The sequence below is a fragment of the Ambystoma mexicanum genome, chromosome 9 (genome assembly GCF_040938575.1).
Source record: "Ambystoma mexicanum isolate Mex_15411 chromosome 9, UKY_AmexF1_1, whole genome shotgun sequence".
Lineage (NCBI taxonomy): Eukaryota > Metazoa > Chordata > Amphibia > Caudata > Ambystomatidae > Ambystoma > Ambystoma mexicanum.
The window spans coordinates 1,001,745,574-1,001,765,056 of NC_090931.1; the positions used below are offsets into that span (position 1 = coordinate 1,001,745,574).

General features: G+C 47.7%; 1 protein-coding gene across 6 annotated transcripts in view; it reads right to left on the reverse strand.

The window, feature by feature from the left end:
* GPR155 (G protein-coupled receptor 155) overlaps window positions 1–19,483 on the reverse strand; it is a 1,263,615-nt gene that overhangs the window by 758,037 nt on the left and 486,095 nt on the right. For all 6 annotated transcript variants that reach the window (XM_069616249.1, XM_069616248.1, XM_069616250.1 and 3 more), the window contains one exon: window positions 4,503–4,586. In XM_069616249.1, the coding sequence (XP_069472350.1) occupies window positions 4,503–4,586 (84 nt within the window). The remainder of the gene's footprint in view (window positions 1–4,502; window positions 4,587–19,483) is intronic.

Sequence of the window (19,483 nt, forward strand, 5' to 3'; positions counted from 1 at the left end):
TTGGGAAACAGGAATCTTTACCCAAGTAGCACCCCACGAGGAAGGGGGCTTTAATCCATTGGAAGGGGTATGCTAAGTATCCAGGGAATTCCTCTTCTACCCAAGGGGGAGCCACCCCCTTTGGGACTGGGGGGAGCCCACTACGGAATATGCTCCCAAGTGGACATGGCAGCAGAATTTCACTGGAGGTAACCCCCCCTTATGGGAGAAGGAAGTCCCAAGTAAGGTTGGGACTATACCTTCACTAGAGAGATAGAATCTGCGTTGATCACATGGGTTACATGGGAATGAACCGTGCTATAGCGTAGATGGCCCTTTAACTGGCTTTGCTGTTGATGCCACTGTTGAGCTCTGTTCAGGAGACGCAGAACCAATCCTGCTCCCCATCTTATTTTGAAGGAGAACGTAAAAGGACTAAAGACCATACAAGTGAGGGAAAAGTAAGCATGCATAAGCCCAGACAGTAGAAGCTTCCGCTGTAACGCAGGGCGGATCGATCCTGGAGGCAGGACCCCATCAGATATGTGGTGGGTGGAGGAATCCCAAACCCCGCGGAATTCTGCTGACCCAAGGGGGGCATGTGCCTGACCATCCCAGGCCATCTGAAGTGGGAGAGCGAGCAAGAGATGTGACTTACCTGTGCTCCTGAGCAACGACGAAAAGTCGATGGTCCACTGCAAGAGATCAGATGACCACACAGGTGCAACTCTGCAGCTATTGGAGCCACCACCTCCTTTGACAAAGAACGCCGCCACAGCACAGGTATGCAGTTTTGGCAGGGAAGAGGGAGGTGAAGCTCTAAGGTACTCCAGGGGAGGGGGGGGTCAGGACTGTATATCTAGCATCAGGCCAGTGAGGCCGAATAGCCAATGAGGGGCTGAGAAACCCAGTACTACTGGAAGGGGTGAGGATATTGTATCATGCATATGTCCAATGAGCCCAAATAGCCCACAAGGGGCTGAGAGATCCAGTACCCCTGCAGAGGATGAGAGCTTTGAATCATATGCATGCGTTCCTTGAGGCCAGAGAGCCTGTGCCGGACTGCGAGACCCAGTAATCCTCCATTGGATGGCTCCCCTTTCATTTTCAACTTAAATTCCACTTCCTCTGTCAGGTCTTCAAATCTCTCCACGATCTTGCTCCCCCTTATCTCTCTTCCCTTCTCTCATTCTACACTCCCTCTCGTCCCCTTCGTTCCGCTGACCACTTCCTCCTCACTGTTCCTCCCTCCCTCTGTGCCTCCTCCCGTTTCCGCTCCTTCCAAACTCCTGGCCCCCCTCCACTGGAACTCCTTGCCTCTCTCTATCCGCTCTACTCCTACTTTTTCCTCTTTCTGCACGTCCCTCAAATCTCTCCTTCTCCACTTGCCGCCATGACACCCCCCCTCCTCTCTCTCCCCTCTTCTACCCCTTATCCTCTCCCCCCACTTTCCTGCTCCCCATCCTCTCCCCACCCCCTCCTTTCCCTCCTCTGCCTACCTTCACTCCCTCTTCCTCCTAGCCCTCCCCCTCGCCCTTCTCTCACCTTCCCCCTCTGAATAATTGCTCTACATACTGTTTTTGGTGACTGATTCATGTTTGTAATTTGCTTCTGTTACAGTTTTTGTTATGTTAAATGTATCCTGTTGTAACTGTACAGCGCTTTGGTATAAAGCGCTATATAAGACTAATACAATACAATACAATACATTGTATTACGCCTACGTCCAGTTAGGCTGAATAGCGCATGCAGGATTAACAGAGAGATGAGAAAGATAGAAATACTGTGTTGTAGCCAAGACCCTCACAAGGGGATAAGAGATGCACCTTACTTTATCTATTTGCTCTGTCATTCATGTTTGCCTGCATACCTGTAGCCCCCCGTATCATGAGGCAAGGATTTGCCAGATTGTGCACTTATACATATTTTGATATTCATGTTTGCTTTCAAACCCGAAGTAGCTCCCCAATACTATATAAAAGATACCCTGAAGGGGTGAGCTAGAGAGGCCATGGAACCCGAGGCTCAACTCCTGTTGCAACACAAGAGTGAATGGACTACAAACACAAATATCGACCTAAAGACAGAACCTTTTGAGTTAAGCAGAATTTTGGACAGGGGGTCAGGAGTCCCCTTCTACAGAGAGTAACACAGAACTTATTTTGAACTGTACCTTCAGGATGAGACAAAACCCGCAAGGAAAGAACTGGAAATACAATTGGATGAGAGTCACACACCAGCCAGCCCAAACCAAGAGGGGAGTAGAACACTTCTATAGACTAATTTATGTTTCTTTGTTATCAGTAGTAGGGTTAGGCAAGAGTAACGACAAGGTTTGGGACAGAGGATGAATGCTATTTTTCAAGATATCCTGATAAGCACCATTTTTGTTATTTTGTAGGATAGGAAATCACCATCATGGAGGAAGAGATGGAACAGGCATTTCTTTACTTTAATAAACCTGAACCGATTGAGATCATGTCTTTGTGCCCGTCTCCTATGTCCAAATTACCACAAGCCCCATTACCAATTATTCAGTTATGCAGGCTAGCATATTATTAAATCATTAAGAACACTGGTGCAGTAAACCTAACGTTTTAACATTTTGAGTTTCCAATATGTTCGCTTTCAGGCAGAAGTATTTGGTCCTGAGGAGGATAGAGGTCTCTATATTTCAAACATTCAAACAATTGCAAGGGATCAGTGTAAATAATGCATTTTGCCATCAATTATCACCCTCGGGTTTGCTGTTACAGAATAGGAAGCCCCTTTCTTACATGACTGTGCCTTTAGCTCATCAAAGCCCCTCACCTGTAAAAAGCCCCTCTGGGCTTCATGCACCGACAGCCTAATATCAAGAAAAATTACCTGTGTTCCGATATCTCAATTCCGCTTTCTCTCTTGCAGCTATCAGCAAAGCATCCCAGTATTCAAAAATAAAAAAGACTTTCTGTGATGCGACGGGGTGCCCCAGAAGGAGGCCTGGGCATACCGCTCTATGAGCTTGCTCCACAAAGATATTGAGACACCTTTGTGTTCTCCAGTACAGACAGCAGAATTATTTCCAGGAATGGTTCCAAATTATCTATGGGTGTGGATTCCAGCAGACCAACAACCCTAATGTTATTCAGATGCCCTTCCAAATCTGCATTCTTAAACAAAGCTTTGAGATCAGTTTAACATCCACTTTAAGGTAAGTAACACCATATCCTACTTTGCCAATGTATTGTTCTTTCTGCGTCACACAGCTCCTCAGTGTGTGTATTTGAAGTTTCACCTCAAATGCTAATGTGTCGGTTTAAAAAAAAAAACTAATTTTCAATGCTATGCTTCAATGCCTCCGACAGTCATCCATTCACAATTTTCAATTGCCTCTTTTTTTAGTTCCTAAGAATTGCCAGTGTCTTGTGAGGAAGGTGGGGTCTACTTCCGAGTGTATTGCTCCATCTTGGTTTGCATTTTATAATTGTCCATGTAGGTCTTGACCAGGTGAGATGCCAATGAGAGTTATAATAGAAGTATGATAGGTGTTGGGGAATGTAACAACATCCCATTTGTAACACTAACTCTGCCATGAAAGCAACAAATGATGACAGCTGTTAACTGCAGCTTTAAAACTGATGTGCAGCTAGTATGAATAATAGCAAGCAAGAAATACCAACAATTCCGATATGAATTAGGACAACACCAATGTAATGTGGCCAGTGTAATCAGTGACCTGCACTCGCCCCCAACACACAATTTGTCCATGTAGCTCAGAGGAGTGCATGGACCAAGACCAAGATCCCAAGTTGGTGGGCATCTTTGATGCAGACTCACTACATGAGCACTCTACAACTTCCGTGCTTGAAGGTCCCCCAGTATCATTCTTGATTCCGGAACATGGCAGCTTTAAAAACAAGCAATCACAGCCACTTAAATTATCCAAAACTAACCGTCAGTTTTGAATGAAGTCCATGATCATAGATCAACAGATTCAGGAGATGGATGGAGCCAGCCATTACATTCCCCTGCCCAGGGAAATATCAATGAGCTAGCCAAATCAGAAGAGAATAGAAGAACTGTGATGTCACATTTATTATGAAAGTTTCCATACAGCAAAAAACTCCCATGGCCCTTTCTCTATAACAGCGCCGAAGGTTCAGAATGTATGGTAATTTAATCTAGGAAAGCTGAACTCTTACTAACCTGAACATCCAAATACATATAGCCCAAAAACACGTAATACAAATATGTCCAGATAGGAGACCAAAATAAAGGCATTGTCTCGCCCAAACACACACAAAAAAGAAAATCATAATTTAAGCACAAATTGCAAAACAATGCAAAGGAATGAGGACTAAGGATTCACCGCTAACGACTGCTTCCATTAGCAAGTTTGTCACCGCTAAATTAATAGTTTCTTTAAAATTCATTTGCAAGGCATCCTTTGCGAACAACATCACTGTGTGGTGGCAATCTATAAAGTGACATGGTAAAGTCATGCTTTGAATCAAATTGAAATTGTAATTTAAGATACAAACCTGAGCAAGGAGTAAGTTAGAAGTAAGCATATGAGGTAGTCGTTTATACTTCTTACTCAAAACAATGACCGTAATCGACCAAACCTGCAATTACAAAACACATACAAATGGTTTAATTAGGTTAATAGAAACAAATAATCATATTTGTCTGCAACGTGACTCCACAAGGTCTTACCTTTGAAGGGTTGATGAAGTGGAAGAAGAGAAGATAGTCAATTCAGAACCATGAACACACAGACACACTATTTCATAAATAAAGCTTTTGGCCGACCTCAATATCATCAGGATCCTTGAGTGGAATGTATTACTGCATATTTCCTACTCCGCAGGTATTGAGGCAAGCAAGCCTACTACAAATAGATTTTTAGTCTCTCACAGAGAATGTACTCCATCTAAAGAAAATGCTTCACTCAAGCACATCCTTTTATGCATTATATTTATGGAGTGGGACACTGTGCTTCCACAAGAAACAGATGGGTGTAAAAAGGACAAACCCACAATTGGGTGTCTTTTACAAAAGAACTTTTGAAATATATAATGGACCAGGTGCTGCTAAAGGAGAGCTCGAACATAAACGCTGGACGGTACAGTCATTACAATGTTAGTATATTTACAATCAGGTTAGGGGCTATTAACCCAGGGGGCAGATTTTACTGGGATTGCATGGATACCCTTTCAATGAGCATGAGATGGAGCCACATCAACCCCTTAAATTTGGGAGTGACTAGTAGCAGGTGGAAGAAGGCATAGAGATAGAGAGCGCTAGTAAGGAGATGAGAGATCGAGAGAGTGGATACAGATAAATGGAGAGAACTCCTGGGGCCTGCCATCCCAAGGAGAGAAATCGACCCAGGGTGCTTAAAAACAATCAGAAATTCCCTGTAGAGAAGCCACAGCCTTTAAGCACAATGCAGAGAGAGAGAGAAGAGAGCAGGAGTTACCGTGTATTAGTGTTCCCTCGGGGAGTTCATATTGGGAAGTAGGGACTTCTGGGTTGGGTAGAAGGAGCCTGCTTGAAGGATGGAGATGTAGAGCCTTTCTTTTCTTTGCCACCCCAAACGTTTCCCCAACACCCATTGTTGAAACCCTCGAAAATTTTGAAATGTACTGTCTGTCTCATTTCATTCTTGAAACCATGTGCGACAGCTAACGCGCCCCTCCCTCTCCAACCTGGCTAACTCCCATCACCTACTACTCCCCACCCACCATACTGTAGCAGCCTCCCCAACCTCTGTCTCTCATCCATCCTCCATATTCTCTTGCTTTTGTACCTTATCGGCCACTTCAACTAGAACTCCCTATTCCCTGAAATCAGAACCATCACCAATGTGCAAGAACTGCATTGATCTTATTTCACCATTTACTTTCCTCTCTTCCTCGTGTCTCCATCCTTCGATTTAGCCCTTCTCTCCAACCTACTTGCTTTCACCACTCAACTACCTGTAGCACATGGCCCCACAGGGGCTGGCTAGTGTGGCAACATGATTTTCCTCTGAGGGAATACCTAGTAAAAAAAGACGCGGACATCAGGATAATAAAGGTATTAATAAATGTGTAGTGGTTGTGGATGTGCGCATGCGTGTGTCTTGGGATAAACCATCCAGCCCACCACGGGGCTGGATGTAATGTCGAAAGAAAAGAAAAATAAGTGCAGGTAGGGGGACTGTGGGGGTTGCAGATACAGCCCAAGTGCAGGGTTGCCAGGAGGCAGTGCAGGTGTGCAACTGAGAGGGCAGGGACCTGGGCCCATGGATCAGAGGGTAGCCAGGTAACCAGTGCAGTATCAGTATGCAAGGAGCGGCCCAGGAGGTGAAATGGAGAGAATGAAGTAAAGCCCAGGCAGTGAAGCAGTGAATATTAAGTCTCGGGTTTGCCAGCCCCAGGTTGCCGAAATACTCCCCCTGACCCCTGTAGTGCAGCAAGCGGATGTGGGTGACAAATTCCGCTGGTGTCCACAAGGGATACGGTATCTGGGTATCACAGTCTCTACTGAAAGGGACAGCCTATACAGAGATAACTATAAGACCCCATTAGAGGCAATAGAGCAAAAAATGGAAACATGGATGCGGCTCCCTATCTCGCAGGCGGCCCATGTAGCCCTTGCCAAAATGATGATACTTCCCAAACTTCTATACGTCTATAACAATGCACCAGTGTTAGCTACTGGAGCCGCATACAGAGAATGATGACCAGACTGGTGTGGGCCGGAAAGCAGCCTAGGGTAGTCCATGATGTATTGACCCGACCCTATGACCTTGGGGGGTTTAGAATACCCAGATATGTATCTATATTACCTGGCTGCCCATATGCAGTACATAGCCGATTGTGACTCTCCACATACCCGTCTAGTGAAAGCTGTAGCTAACCGTGATGCGCTGTTGGGCATGCTCTGGGGTGATAGAGGTACAGTACCGCGGGATGACATCCAACCTGTAATAATAACATGTAAAGCCTGGGACCGGGTGAGCCAAATGATAGGCGCTACCTCCAGTTATGTGCCCAATTTACCGTTGCACAACACAATCCGGATCCCACTCACACACAAAGGTCATTCAGGGAAGTTTTTCTAGCATTGGGAGTCCAGACCCCAGGGGATGTAGTACAAAATGGACTATTCATACTAATGGGAGGAGCTCCGTGCCAGAGGTGCACATAATGCAGTGACGTTGCTACACTACTATAGACTGCGCAGTATCCTTAAAAACAAATGGCCTAACTTCCCGCAAGCCCCTATCCCACATCCCGCACAAAAATCACATGACAAACACCGTTGTAGCAGGGAAATTGGTCTCCGCTACCTACAAATTGGTTAGGGCTGGGAGAGGGGCGGCAAATCACACTTACAAAACCAAATGGGAAAAAACGCTGGGTAAAACGTTAAGCGAGGCCCAATGGAAACTCATTTGTATGCAAACCCGCTATATATCCATAAACTGCTGATATAGAATGATCCATTACAAGTTTGTGCACCAGGTTTATTACTCCCCGCACACCCTGAGTAGGTTCTTCCCGGAAAGCTCAAACACCTGTAAGAGATGTGGTGCAGAGCCGGCAGACTTTTACCACGTTGCGTGGCGATGCTCCACTGTTCTAACATTTTGGAATTCCATTGATGGTGCACTGTCTGGAATGTTACCAGCTACGAGGTCCTACTCTCCTGACGTATGGCTATTAGCCCCAATTGAGGGAGGAACCCACACTGAGAAAAAAGTACTCGACGTTGCAAAGGCTGTGGCCAGGTCCCTGGTGGCGAGGGCGAGGCCTAAACCTGCTGCTCCCACAATTTCAAGATGGCTAGATACCATTAAACTATGAACAGAAACTATGAACAGAGGGTAACTAGATATGCGGCGACACTTCTGGCCTCCAGTCGCCCATTTGACTACTGGCCTCCCTTTAGGCAGTACGTGCTTGAAACTGATCAGGAATACCAGTTCCCGGAATCACCATGAATTAATGATTTACTTACCACCGTCCAGAACCACATTGGCAGATACAGTGTGTTGATGTAATCGTTGTCTCCAATACCCCAGAGTGATATCGACAGACCCAAACGAAAGGGGTTACCGTTGTTGTTACCTAATTGTGCCTTTGTAAGGGGAGTTTGTGGTGGTGGAGTGGGTTAGTTGGGCCGTGTGGGCTTCTTGTATTTGTTGCAATAAAAAAATGAACAAAGTTTAAAAAAAAAAAAGAAGTTCAGCGACCCTGGTGAAGAACACCCTTGGCCCCCCAGCAGAGCAGTCCGGGTGAAGGTAAGCGGCTTGACTCCTGCATCTAGTGATGCATTTCAGAGGGGTCGGGCCTGAAGAGCCGCTGAGGTGGCGGAACGCAGTGGTGAGCATGGTGGTATCCCCTGTAGTCATGGGGATGCCGCCCAACCCAAAATGGAGGCGGCATCCCCATGACAACAGGGACGCCGCCCAAATTCAAAATGGCACTGCAGGTGTGGCGGTGATGTCGGGTGGGCCCCGCAACTAAGAGGGCCCACAGAGGATATAAACTCAATGATGCAGGTGCAGCAGTGATCGCAGGGGTGGCTCTGGCCAATGGGGCCTACCCTGAAGCGAAGAATGGGCTGCGGGCTGTTAGGTGAACGTGGGCGGACCTCCACTAGGGCAGGGGGCTGCCCAGGACTTGTGACAAAGTGCAGGCTGCGCAGTGAGTGTGGGTGGCCCCATGAGGTGAACGGGGCTACCCTGAAGTAAGAAGAGGAGCTAGGCTACAGTCATCACCTGTGAGAAACCACCCTAGCCACCAGGATCAACAAGACGAGCCTTGCCATTAGCCTACACCGGACAGCACCCCAAGGACAGACTGAAGGTACTGTGAAAGGGTGACTGACTGCATCAGTCACCCCATTTTGACATAACGTTTTATGTAGTATACATGTTGTAAGTCATTGTGTATATGTATGTGCAGTTACATGTATACATAAAGTATTGCTATGTAGGTTAAACATTAAGGAGGGGTTGGGGGTTATAGAGTTGGGGTAACTCCCAGGGCATATGTTAAGTAGAGTAAATGTTAAGTAGGGGCAGGACGTATATATGGCCATTAGTTAAAGAAGGGGTAGAGGGGAGGTACTCTGGTGTGAGGTAGTGGAATAATATGTGGTGGCCTGTCTGAGGCCACCTAGCAATATGAGATCACCCACAGGGGCCATCCTCTGGCCTCCCACTACATGTGGGGGATATGCAAGTTTAGGTAGGGGGTCTGTTGCCCCAGAGTCACCCTAAGGGTCCATGAGACTCCTCCAAGGCAGGGTGAGCTGATGCAGCAGGTTTAGAGTTAGGCAGAGCTCACAAGAGGGAACTCCTTGTATTAGGGTTTAATAAATAAGGAGTCGTCCTGGTGTCTGCGTCTCTTAGTGATCAAGGAACTCAGGGTGTGGCCCATTTCCTATTCATAGCAATTTTATTGAGCAGCTGCAACGCCCCTCCCTACCCTACCGGGCTGAGGGTGAGTGGTTTCCATGGGAACTGTCCCTGACCTAGGCCAGGATTGGATGCTCCCTGGCTTGGGTCAGGGACAGGAAACAGGAGCTACATAGCCGAATCATTCCGACACCTACACCGTTCTACACACAAACACACCTCTGTTATCTGACCCCATGCCCTTCTAGTCTTATTTTCCTCCTTTGCATGCTCTCCCTCTAGCTTACAACCTGCACTCCCTCACAACACTGCCATAGTCTCTCAGCCACTCATCTCATCTTGGTTTCCACTGCATGGTCTCTTGGTCCAGCAACTCTGCTCCTGACCTCATCAAAACACCTTTCACTCTAGTTTGGGTTGGCTGGGTTTTTAACATTTTCTTCCCGAAGGAAGCCCATTCCTCTGGCATCGCATGCTTGGTGTGGTAAGCGACCCGCAGACGGGCGGAGTCCTCGGATGAGGACGGGGAAGGCGACCGATGACGGCACTTCCGGGAGTGCCTCGAAGAGGCAAAGGAGTGGCGAGACCGACTCCGGGACCGAGACCCACTGGACTTCTGACGACGATGCGGAGAGTCGCTCCTCGGGTCGTCCATCGAAAGCCCCGCAGACCTCGACTTCCGGGGCTTGGACACCTTACCTACCGATAACTTCTTCTTGCGCTCCCGGAAGGCTTTAGACATGAGCGACTGGCAGTCGACACAGTCATCCGTGTCATGGGCCTCCCCGAGGCACCAGAGGCAGGGGTCGTGTGAGTCCGTAACCGACATCTTGGACCCACAGTCCCCGCACTTCTTAAAGCCCGCACGCGGTGTGGAAGACGAGGTAGACATCCTCACGAAGAAAGACTTCACAATACCAAACAGGTTCAAAGAACCGAGAAACAACAGAAACTCCAAAGAGTCGAGGCGCGCCGAGATTCCCAAAGCAAACACGTTCGCGGAAAAAATGGAACTGAGGCTACGGGCGTTGTGCGTCCTACTTATAACATCCAGTGACGTCGGCCGTCGGAGGAGGTCCTCGAGGGCGGCGTATCGACGCAGGAGCCAAAGATTTTCCGAAGCAGCACAGCTGTGGTGATTACGGTCATAGATATGGAATACGTCGGAGGGCCCAATCCCCTCGAAATATATGTTCTAGTCCCTTGGGGTTCGAATGGATTTGCAAAAGGCTCCAAAAGTTCCCATCAGCCCTGCCCTCTTATTGGTCTCTGGCATTGAGGCTGGTAAGAACAGTTTGTATCTGCCGCGTCTTTGTAGATGACAGTGGCACAAATCCTTTCATTCGCATTCAGGGGAGTCAGGGACTGCAGTCCCTCCTAACTACCTCACTGCACCTCGGGTGGAGGACAGGCTCTGGCAATGCCTGGGTAGGCCACCCTCCCAGCCCAGATTGAGAGGGGTCCCTACTCCCCTCCGACAGGGTCATGATCTCAATCCAGTCATATAGCCCATGTATAGATTTGATGGCAAATACAAGTTTGTAGAGGGCCAGTTATACAGAATGCCAGCCAGCAAGGAGATGGCGAGAATAGGTGGGTGAAGTATGAGGGAGGTTCTAGAAGATGCAAGTAGCAAAGTTGAGAATTTCGGTCAAAAAGTGTAGATAAGTAGAGGGGAAGGGCTAATAGGAGGATTGAGCAGTAGTTGAGTTGACCAAGTCGAGTGGAGAGGAGCTTTCTTTTTAGAAATGTTAGGCAAGAGCCAGTGGAGATTCCGGTATCCAGTATTTTGATCAATGCAGCAGCAGAGGTAGGTGTGATGAACTGTTTGGGCCTCAGATGGCTGTGCTAAAGGAACCCAAGATTGCTAGTTCCGGAACCGAGGGAGTGGAGGTCAGGGGGAAAGTATAGTTGTGAGTGGTGAAGGAGGGTTCAGAGCAATTCGGTAGATTGCTTCAGTCTTACAGCAGATGAGCATTAGACAACAAACTGCTATCCAGTGGTGCATGGCAGAGACATAGTCAAAGGTCTCAAAGGAGAAATCTGTGGTGAAGGCAGGAAAAGAAAGGAAGATCTGTGTGTTATCTGCAAATAAGGTGTAAGAAGGAAATGAGAAGCTGGATAGACCCTACCAATGAAGGGGTGCTGAGAGATGTCCCTCTTCCAGGCGATGGAGAAGATCGGAAAGTGTCCTGAATTTCCAGATTAGAGAGGGTTATTATGGCAGGGGAGTTGATCCAGTGCTGAAACCTCCAGAGAATTGCAGGAGGATAAGAATGGAGGAGAGATTGAATTCAAGGGTGTAGGTAAGGAAGTTTGAAGCATGTAGAGGGGCATTTGGGATGGTCTGCTGAGGAACCACAAGTTCCTGGATTTTAGAGTAATGAAGTAGAAGTTAGCTTGTATTCTAGGGTCTTCAGAGGGTTTTTTGAGAATGGATAGAACAGAGACTGCATAAAAAGCAAGCAGATAAGGTCCCAGAAGAGAACAAGCAAGTGTAGGTTGTGTGACAAAAGTTCCCTGCCCGACTCTTGGGGTGAAGGGAGGTAGCCGACATGGGGGCCAGGTAGTGCTGTCTGCTAAAAATAAAATGCTGGGTACTAAAGTGGTGTAAGAGGTTCCCTTGGCCCATCCACAGCACCCAAGTAGAGGGGCAGATACTTGCTATGGAGATACCGGTCAACACCAACAGATAAAGCCATGGGAACTGAATCCCAACTCATTGACGGCCCCAAAATGAAAATTCCCCCATGTGTCTCTGGCAGAAAAGGCAGAATGCCTACAATAGGACTGCAGAGCATGGGGTCAGAAATGCCTGAAAGCCTTGAAGAGAAAAAGGAAGTTGTGTGCGCGGGCCACCTCACTCAGAGGTTCTCCTGTTTGCTAGCTCCAATCCGTGAGTGGGTAAGTCAGGAAGAGGTCACAGGGAGGGTCTTTACACCATGACAGTTCTTTCCAGAACTGGAAATAATTCAAGATGGCAGAAAGCCGACGTAAAGACTCAGTCTGTAGGCTTGTGTACTGCGGAGGCAGAAAAGGAAGGCTGCGAAAACCCTTAATCACATCCTCAAACCCAACCCCATAAGTGAGAATCAAACACCTTTGGGAAGGGATTCTAGAGTGAGACCTTTCACTGTGCCACAGCTTTTCTTTTGTGGAGCAATGTGTGGGTCAGAGGGCTAATGAACATTTAAATTTGAAGTTACATTTTATTGACAGATTTCCTGCACCTGAAATTAAGGGAGGTGGAAGGGAGGCCTTAAGCAAGTAGGGAACACCCTATGTAAGAGTTTCACAGAACTCACAGACCCAGAACCCACAACCCATGAGAATTCCACATGGAGGCAGGAAGGAAGCTGCAGGCAATTTCTGTTCATTAGGTAAGACCAAACTATCATCCTGAATAAATAATTGTTTAAAAGCCTTTGAGAAGCAAGGTCATTTATAACAGAATAGGATGGCCACATTGACTGCAGTATTGAAATTGTGAACTGCAGCAGAGGGGAAGGAACAAAGGAGCATGGGAATGATTTCCAAAGTCTATGGACCAAACCTGGTGCACCCAAGCCAGGATTCAGTTTTGTGTGTGGCGTATGGGTTGATTAACTCATAAGAAGCCTAAGGCATTGCAACTAGAACACAAGAGATCTCAGCATAGCTGTGTCAGGAGGCACAATAAAACCAGTGCAAAGCTCTACTATAGTAGGACCTTGTGGCCCCAACCAATACCCTAGTGTAAAGAACACAGTTCCTCCAGGGATATAAATTCCTCAGGTCACTCACAGTTCCAGGTTTTTTTTATACAATCTCAACACGCTTTCTTAACTACTCCTCGTATTGCTTCTTGGCTTATAATAAGTGCTTCTGCACAGTGGGTTACCTTTCTATGCTCCAAGGATGTAGACACTCTGCACATCAACCAGCAAGTACTTAGGATTCCCCCTTGCCTTGGGGGATAACCAAAACAATTACTAGCAGTGATTTCTGCTGCCGGTCCCCACACCCACTTTGCCTGGATGCTTTTTAGACTAAAGTTAATCTCACTCAGCAACCAAGTGACGCTGTCCTGGGTTTGATCCTGGAACATGCTCTTGCTGTTCTTATGTTTCTCTGGTTCCAGCCAGAGGTCTGGGCTACAGCACCCAAAAGGTATGCAAGCAGCTCCTTTTGTCCTTCAGGTATCTCTGGCCATTGCCAGGGTCTGGTATATAATCTCTGGCAGGCTTGGAATCAGCTCCTCTTTCTCAGGGTATTTTGATGAAATAAGGCCATGGTCATCATACCATGGACCTGGAATTGCCATCCCCAGGTCCTCCAAATTAGTGTTATCCCAAAGCTAAGCCACCCAGTCGAGCACAGAAATGCCCAAATCTGGAAACCCTGACTCCCAAAACTCACCTCTTGAAACGGAGTAAAACCAGGACCAGATCTGCAAGGGTCCATTGTGCATCTGGGAAGAAGAGACCAGTGTAAAGTTCCATGTGATTTTCAGGGGACAAGAGGCACAGTGGATACCCACCCTTAAATCAGGATCCTGTCAGCAGACCACAAAGAGAAGGACTGTCACCCACAGTTTGTTTTTACTACTGAAGAAAAACCTAGATCGGATTAGGATGACGAATTTGCTTGCTTTGGCCCAGGATGATTGAAGAACCACAAAGGAGGACACCAACAGAGGATACTATGGAGAACCAGCACCTCTATAGGCCTCAAGGTCCTCAAAGGGAATGTTCAGAACTCACCTGGGGTTCACAGCAGTCTGCTAAATCGACACCCTAAGCAAAGTAAGCTTTCAGGAGCAAACCTGGATCAAGAAGAGCAGCTGCCACCCATTCAGTGTAGAAAACATTCTTGCCTGCTACTAAAGATTTAAAAACATTCTCCCACGGAAAGATCTACAGAGTCTCCCTTACACTAAGCATGCTTAGAATTAGGTTATGACATGCATTACTTACCGTAAAAGCATTTCTGATGGTTCTATCTGCTTAGATTCACATGCTGTGCAAAGTCCGACATCCAGTGGTCAGTGCGGAGTATTGCATCTTGTTTTTCTAAAGTCGAAAAGGGGACGTCGACATAGGCGTGTCTGTAATACTATCCCTATAGTGACATGTAGTGTACCCAAAATCCCTCACGCATCGAAGTCCCTCTGTTTTTTTTGTCTGCCATGAGGGAGCCTTATCACTACGTGAGTGAGTACAGAAAACAGAGAAAGTAATAAGAAGTCTATGTTCCTTCCATCCAAGCGGGGAGGAAGGGTGGGCGCATGTTGATCTAAGCAGATACAACCATCAGAAATACTTTTACGGTAAGTAATGCATGTCTTCTGATGTTTGCTAATCTGCTTAAAATCACATGCTGTGCATAGACTAGCGAGCAGTACCCGGAGTTGGAGGTGGGTTGTGAGAAGGAACAGCAGAGAAAAGATGTCTTACTACTGCTTGTCCCACCTGGGAATCCGATCTAGAATGGGCATCTAGACAATAGTGTTTTGTAAAGGTGTGTACCGAACTCCAGGTTGCCGCCTTGCAAATGGACTCGAGGGGAACATTTGCAATGAATGCTATGGATGCCCCAGTGCCTCGAGTAGAATGTGCTCTTGGCTTGAAGGGCAGTTCTTTCTTAGCAAGAGAGAAACAGAGAGTGATGCATCGGACAATCCATCTAGATATAGTGGATTTGAAAACTGCATCTCCTTTTCCTGCCGCCACCGAGACAAAGAACTGATTAGTCTTTCTCAGTGGTCTGGTTCTTTCCATATAAAAAATGACCGCTCTGTGCACATGAAGTGTGTGCAGGCTTTTTTCTCCCAAGTTTGATGGATTTTGAAAGAACGTTGGTAGTTCTATAGACTGGTTGACATGGAATTTTGAAATGAACTTCGGTGCGTGCGTAGAACCACCTTATTTTTGTGAACTGTTACAAAAGGGATCTAGTATAGGGTGCGCTTGTAGTTCACTCACTCTCCTAATGGAGGTGATGGCTATCAAGAAAACAGTTTTAAGAGTGAGATTCCTAAGGGTTGCTTTATGCATGGGTTCGAAGGGGGTGCCCATTAGCCTGGTTAGTACAACATTCAGGTCTCATCCGGGAGCTGGATTAGATATAGGAGGGTGAATTATTTTCACTCCTTCCATGAAGGCTTTAATAACTGGAACTTTACACCATGACACCTTATGTTGAGACGTAGTGTATGCAGAGAGTGCAGCTATGTGAACTTTAATAGAATTAAAGACTAATCCGGAGTCCAACAAGTGAGTCAGGTAAAGAACAATTTGTGTGGGAGAGCAGTCAACGGGGTTGATGCTCTTTGACTTACACCAGATGACGAACCGTTTCCACTTGCTAGAGTAGCAGTAACAAGTGTTCTGTTTGCTTGCCTCTCTGAGAATGTCCATGCATCTCTGTGGGAGCTGCAAATGTCCAAATTCTATGACCTCAGGAGCCAGGCTGCCAGGTTCAGGGTCTGTGGGCATGGGTGCAGCGTTCGGCCCCTGTCCTCTGACAGCAGGTTGTACAGGCAGGGTAGTTTCACCGGAGGAGACATCGACATCTCCATCAGATGAGCGAACCAGGGTTGTCGGGCCCACATGGGGGACACCAGTATCATGGTAACTGGTTCCTGGTGCATCTTGTGCACTATCTTGTTGAGAAGGGGAGTCGGGAGGGTGGGGGGGATTGCATAGACAAATTTCCCTGACCATGTTATCCAGAGACCGTTCCCCTTGGATGATCTTGGCATTGGGTGTTCTTCAGAATTGTGAACAGGTCGATCTCTGGGAAGCCCCATTCTGCGAAAACATTGGAGACTATGTCTTCGTGTAGTCGCCATTCGTACTCTGCGGGCAGAGGGAAGTCTCTGCTGAGTTCATCTGCCAGAAGATTGAGTTACCCAGGTACATGTTGAGATAAAAGGAACATATGTTTGAGAGCCCACTTCCAGATGTTCTGGGACAGCTTGGACAGTACTGGAGAGTGAGTGGCCCCTTGCTTGTTCAGGTAGTACATGGCTGTGGTGCTGTCTGTGAGGACCAGCACTGTTTTCCCTTGTAGGTGTGTCTGGAAAGCCTTCAGTGCTTTGTAAACCGCCAGCAGTTCCAGCAAGTTTATGTGTTTGGACGCCACACTCGGAGTCCAAACTCTGTGTGCAGTCTGATGGGATAGGTGAGCCCGCCCATCCTGTGAGGGAATGCGTCTGTGGTTAGAGTGGCTTCCACTGCAGTGGTGGCGCATGATTTCCCCAACACAAGGTTTTCCTGCAACCACCATCGCAGCGAGAGAACCAAGGCCTGCGAGACCACCACTAGATCGTCCCATTGTCCGCTGGCCTGACACCACTGGCTGTTGAGCCACTCTTGCATTAGACGCATGCACAGGCGCGCGTGAGGTACCAAATAAATATATGACGCCATCATTCCTAGCAGTCGCATGGCTTTGCGTACCGTCACTTCTCGACCGGCTACATAAAGGGATCTGAAACAGCATATTTTGGACCCTCTCGTTGGAGGGAAAGACGAGGCAGTCCTTTGTTCGAATTAGAGCTCCTGGGAATTGCTTGACTTGGCTGGGGTCTAGACTGGACTTCTTCTCGTTGATGGAGAAGCCCAGGTGGAACAAAAGGTCTACAGTCTTTTGGGTATTTGAGAAGCATGTTTCGTAAGAATCCCCTGTTATGAGTCAGTCGTCGAGGTAAGGGTAGACTGGAATGGACAACCTGCGCAGATGTGCCGCTGCCACTGCCAATACCTTCGTGAATACCCTTGGCGCTGAAGTTATGCCGAAGGGTAGCACTTTGAACTGATAGTGTTTGCCTTCAATCATGAACCTGAGGTATTTTCTGGGCGCTGGCAACATTGAAATATGAAAGTATGCATCTTTCATGTCCAGTGTTGCCATGTAATCCCCCTGTGAGAGCAGGGGAATTACCTCCTGTAAAGTCACGATATGACATTTTGGAGGTTTTATGAATTTGTTCGCTGGGCGCAGATCTAGTACAGGACGCATGGTTAAATCGTTTTTGGGTACAAGGAAGTACACTGAATAAATACCCTCCTTTACCTGTGATAGAGGCACGACCTCTATTGCTCCTTTTTCCAGTAGCGGTTCGACTTCTGAAGAAGAATGGAGAGGTGTTCCGGTGACAGGCTTCTTCCCCTTGGGGGTCTGAATATAGGGGACCGACCGAATTTGATGCAGTAACCGTGGGCTATTGTTGACAGTACCCAGCGGTCTGTAGTAATTCCCTTCCATGCTTGTAGGAATGATGTTAACCGGCCCCCGACCGGAGATGCATGGGAGGGGACCCGAACTTTTGGGTCATTTGGAGTTGGCAGCTGGGGAGCCTCTAGGAGTGGGGCCCATACCTCTGCCCTTGCCACAACGTTGTCCTCTGAGCATATTGTCCACTGGTTCCCTGAGTGGAGGACCAGTTGCCTGTTGAGTATTGTTGTTGTTGGTGGTTTTGTCGTTGGCCACGAAAAAAGCATCTGTTGCCGTAACCTTGCTTATTAGGAGGTCTTGTGATTTGGTCCAGAGTCTTCAGGGTTTCCAATTCCTTCTTAGCTGTCTCCAGTGCATCGTCAACCGCCTTCCCAAACAAGTTTGAGTCTTCAAGGGGTTTGATGTTGAGGGACGGCTGGGTTTCTGGCTTAAAACCCGAGTTCCTGAGCCAAACATGACGCTTAAGAAGTACCCCCTGGACTAGTGACCGGCCAGCCGATTCCGTAGCATCTAGCGTGTTCTTAATGATGCTTTGGTTTACCCGAGTACCTTCTGCCACAATGGCTAACAAACGGGTTCGTAAGGACTCAGGAGCTTCTTGTAGGCCTTCGCGTAACATTCACCACTGGGCATCAGCGTAGCTTGCCAACAAAGTATTGTTGTTGGCAATCCGCGTGGAGAAAGCTGCCGAGGATGTAATCCTTTTTCCCCAAGGCATAAAGCTTCTTCCCCTCCTTTTCTGGGGTGCTTCACTAGTAGATAGCGGAACCCCCAACCTTTTCCTCGTGGTGGTTACTACCAGGGAATCAGGTATGGAGTGACCCCTGATATATAAGGGATCCGACGGTGAGGAGCTAAAAAGCTTCTCAATTCTTGGGTTGACACCTCTAACCAATGCAGGTGTGGATACAGATGGGACAAGACGTCTCTTGACTGAGGCAAGAAGGGGTATGGCCTGGTTAGTAGGTGGTTTTTCCTTAATTATTTTCTCCACAAAATCTACTTCTGGAAAAATTTCCCCTGTGTCAATTTCAAAATGTGCTGCCGCCTTGCGTAGCAATGCATTGAAAGTGGGTTGGTCATCCACAGGGGATGGGTTTCTGACTGGTGTGGTCTGAGGAGAGGACAGATCTAAGACATCAGGGTCTGTAGACGCCCCTGGAGACTGCCAGGGCTGTGGTCCACCTATGTCTGGGTCTTCTTCAAAGTCCCCTACAGGGTCTTGTAGATCCTCAGTATTTAGGAACTCTTTATCTTCGTGCAAATGTGGGTCCTCTTCAGTGAGGTCATATGTATCAATGTCCTCTTCAAGTGGGTCAGAGTCTTGGATATTTGGCCCTATGGTCTTCATGGAGTATATCTCTTGGCCTTTTGGGTGTAACCTGTTCAGGGGTGGACATAAACCTATCTAGTTTGTCCACACATGATTGAAATCTTTCCATAGTCCACTGGGATAACGCTGAACGGTCTAGTGGCGGAAAGGTGTGCTCCTCCGCCTCTAGGCGTCGAGATCTCTCCCATAGCGTGGAAGATATACCCCCCGTCACCCTCCGAGAAACTTTCTCGTGGGCCCGACACTGGGGATGTATTTTTAGGTCTTCCCTTCGGCGGGGAGGGGGTGGGGGTGGGGAGGTTCCGGCATACCTTCCGTAGGTTTCGTTCGGCATCTACCGGGCCTTGTGAGCGGGTGTCGCCGACTCTTTCGCTGTCCGTCTTTGAGCATCAGTGGAGACTATTCTAGCCAGGCTTTCGACGACTATTTTGTCCGTCGAGGGCTGATCGTGAACGGTTTTCGGCGGTGCCGGAGCCTTTTCGTCAACGGTCGCTCTCTTACGAGGCGTTTCGTCTGTCGTTTTGGTGGTAGCGCCCTTAGTAGTGGACGGCCCA